Source organism: Cyprinodon variegatus, unplaced genomic scaffold, assembly GCF_000732505.1.
Source record: "Cyprinodon variegatus isolate N-32 unplaced genomic scaffold, C_variegatus-1.0 Scaffold663, whole genome shotgun sequence".
In the NCBI taxonomy this organism is placed as follows: domain Eukaryota; kingdom Metazoa; phylum Chordata; class Actinopteri; order Cyprinodontiformes; family Cyprinodontidae; genus Cyprinodon; species Cyprinodon variegatus.
Window position 1 is genome coordinate 277355 of NW_015151116.1, and position 3350 is coordinate 280704.

The 3350-nt window shown below is 37.2% G+C and overlaps 1 protein-coding gene across 4 annotated transcripts in view; it reads right to left on the reverse strand.

The window, feature by feature from the left end:
* Positions 1–1983: 1983 nt before the first annotated feature.
* mon2 (MON2 homolog, regulator of endosome-to-Golgi trafficking) overlaps positions 1984–3350 on the reverse strand; it is an 83926-nt gene continuing 82559 nt past the window's right edge. For 2 of the 4 annotated variants that reach the window (XM_015393931.1, XM_015393930.1), the window contains 2 exons: positions 2759–2841; positions 1986–2669 (listed from right to left, as the gene is read on the reverse strand). In XM_015393931.1, coding sequence (XP_015249417.1) covers positions 2506–2669; positions 2759–2841 — 247 coding nt within the window. In that variant the 3' untranslated portion in view covers positions 1986–2505. Of the gene's footprint in view, positions 2670–2758; positions 2842–3350 lie in introns of all 4 variants that reach the window. The other 2 variants (XM_015393928.1, XM_015393929.1) reach the window with 2 other exon arrangements.

The following is a 3350-nucleotide window of genomic DNA, read 5'->3' on the forward strand; positions in this document are numbered from 1 at the left end:
ACATACATATATATACATATATATATACATACATATATATATACATACATATATATACATACATATATACACATATATATATACACATATATATATATATATAGATATATACATATATATATACATATATATATATATAGTATGAATTCTAAATTGATGTATATTTAATATTTATATAGATTTTAATTTAAGGTTGAGGCTTTAAATTGTGCTTGTATGGGTTTTCTGCCTCTCCTTCAATACATTTCATTTTTATATAAATTTTGTAATTTTATTCCTCAACTCGAACTAAATAAATGAATAAAATATAAACTAAATTACTTTAGTCACACCAGAGGGTTTTGGAGCTGCAGAATGGCTTTAGATCTGTAATTAGAGCATTCATTTTATTGCCTAGAACCTTGCTGCTGTGCGTTAGATAAATGATCTGCACCATAACTAAATGGATGCTTGATCATAAGTCCATAAAGACTCTGCAAATCAGTCCCCTTCGAGTTTAGAGTAATAGTCATTGCCCCATCAACTTGCCTGATGCAGCAAAGCAGCCCCAGATCATTCCACTGCCACCACCATGCTTGTCTTAAGAATTTTTTTAGTAGATTTTCCACTCTGGAGTCCTCACATGGATGCCTCAGTATTTGTATTAGACTGTGATCAAATATCTAAATGTTTGCCAATAAGTGCTGTAGTACTTCAGATGTTGATTTTGGATACATTTCTGTTGCTGTGTCCAATAGCATCAACACCTCAGAAACGGCTTTGAAATCCTTTCAATACTTCTAAAATTTAACTGGATTCAGTTTCTTTTAGTCTACTTTTTCAAATGTGGGATAATAAATGCTGTTTATATTCCTTTTGGTTTCAGGGTCCATTTAAATGATTTATTGATCCTGCGAACCTGGCAATAATCCGATTTGGTCATGGCAAATGAAATTTATCAAAAAAAATCAGGACAGGATAAAAGCCAAATCGTAATTTAGGAGCAGCATAACTCTATTACAGTATTACATGCAGCCAGGTTAGTTTTGATGTTTTCTTATTCTTTATTAAAATGAATCAACTGCCTTCTTTAGAAAACACACCGCTGGTGACATCATGTTAAACACAATGCAAGTGATCCGTTTGCTTTTTGGCATGTCCTTCCATACTTGTTTTAGCTTTTTTTTTTTTTTTTTTACCTGAATTTGCACATTTCTTAATCACATATCTCACACAAAGGTGTTCACCTGCATTCCTTAAAGCTGCAGCAAAATGTTTTACTCATTTCTAAAAGCACTGTGTGGATTTCAGGAAAATTTGGCCATGCAAAAAAATCAAATCAAAGCAGTTTAAGAGGAATAGAAACACAATGTAATGAATGAAGATCTGTTGACATCTGTGAAAAGTCTATCTTTAGCACTTTTTCACTCTTGATCTTGGCCTTTTCCTTGTAAAGAAGGTATTAAAAATAAACCTTTTGCTATATGGGGGAAAAAAAAGTAATAATCCTTTCATTAAATCATAAACAGCTTAATCACTCTTTGGGAGGATCTGATTCAGCTTTACATAACCTTGGCTGGTCTACCAAGTTAACTCCAGAAGGGCATTGACAACTTATGTAGGAGGTCAAGAAAAGAATCCAGACTGACCTCTTGTGGCATTTTGCCTTAATAAAAGGAGCAATGGATTCGTCTCCCTATCAGAACAGCCATACATCCATAAACTATCGTAGGACGTCTAACAAGCCTTATCCTACAAAACACTTTCATGTGGTTTTGGACACACAAAAAAAAAACTATTCAGTAAAGTGGGCTAAAATTCCTCCATCGTGATGTAAATGATAGATGTTTGGATGATTTTACAATAAAATAAAACAGAAAATGACTTTTTTCACTACTGACCAGGATCAGCTTGGAACTGAATGAATAATTGAAATCCTTCCTGGTTTCTGCAGATCATGAAAGCCGACACCATCTTTGGTGTTAAACGGGTTTGAAACACAAGGCCGCAGCTATAATCAAGCAGACAGATTGGAGAATCGTCCCATTTATTTTATACAGTCATGTACATCCCTTTTAAGATGGCTGGCTGAAGATGACATGGAATGTTACAGATTTGGGGAGTTTGTTGCTTTTTTGCATAACATTTTGCAAGAACATCAGCACTGGAAATGGTGAAAAAGTTTTTCTTCTCAACATGAAGCTACTTCCACATACTGTACATTAATAAAGCCTCTTCAGATGAATGAAACAAACTGAAGTCCTCTTATTTTTCTAGAGAACAGGCAATAGTAGCCAGCCTGTATGAGAATGGAGGCGGGACTTTAAGTGTCATAATATGAAAAGCACAGAAAGATGCATGTAAAGTCTGGAGTCATCCGTGTGGTCTGAGCCGGGCTGCTTCAGGTCGGTGTAGATTGAGCTCATGTGGAGGTCACGTCCAAGCTCTTGTGAAGCACACAGGGTAAGAATCCAGATTCAAGATTCCTTCATTTTTATAAAAACAGAGAGCGTAGAGTAAGCCCGGTCAGGACTCGCCGTTCTGGACTTTGGAGATGGGTGGCTGCATAAAGTCTTTAAAGGGCCCCAGGGCCTCCTTCAGGGCTGCGCTCACCTCAGACGAAGAACAGGTAATGCACTCTACCAGCGTAGGGTACAGAGCAATCACCTGAGCCCATGTGTTGCCATCCACTGTGGGTGAGACGGAAAGAAAGAGCAGAGGACGGGATATTGATAAGCTGATTGGGGAGGAATTTCTGGAGCTACAGTTTGGAGCTTACCGTTTTCTGGATGTGTCTTTTTAAGCGAGTCCATCAAAGTGCTTATGGCTTTCAAGACAAAGATAATCTCTGTAACTTGTTGCCTGAAAGAGGGAACAAAAAGAAATTGAGCTAATTTAGATGTAAAAAAAGGTAGACATACTCCAAGAGACTTGCAACTTTAACAAGTTATGTGATTTTCCAAGGTGATTGGTTGATTAGATCGAACAAATACTTTGGATGAAAAAAAGCTGAGCCTGTTTGACAGATAGTGTGGTTCATTCATATCTTTATTATGTCGCGAGCGCAGAGACAGAGTCGAGCCAGCGGAGAAACAGCCGAGCGCACAGCTATGAAACACGGAAAAAGGAGGTGGAGAGACAGAACTGATCGTGAAGACAGCGGGTTAAAACTAGGGGTGTGAAAAACAATCGTCATGACGAAGCATCGCCATTCTAATTTTTGTGATCTGCTGCATCGATTCTTGATGCCAAGTATCGATTCTTAATTAACAAAAAGGAATAAATAAAATACATGAATGGTTGGCGCACATCAGCCAAAAACAAGTGGAATACAACTTCCAGTCCAGCAGATGTCGCTGCAGATACTGCGA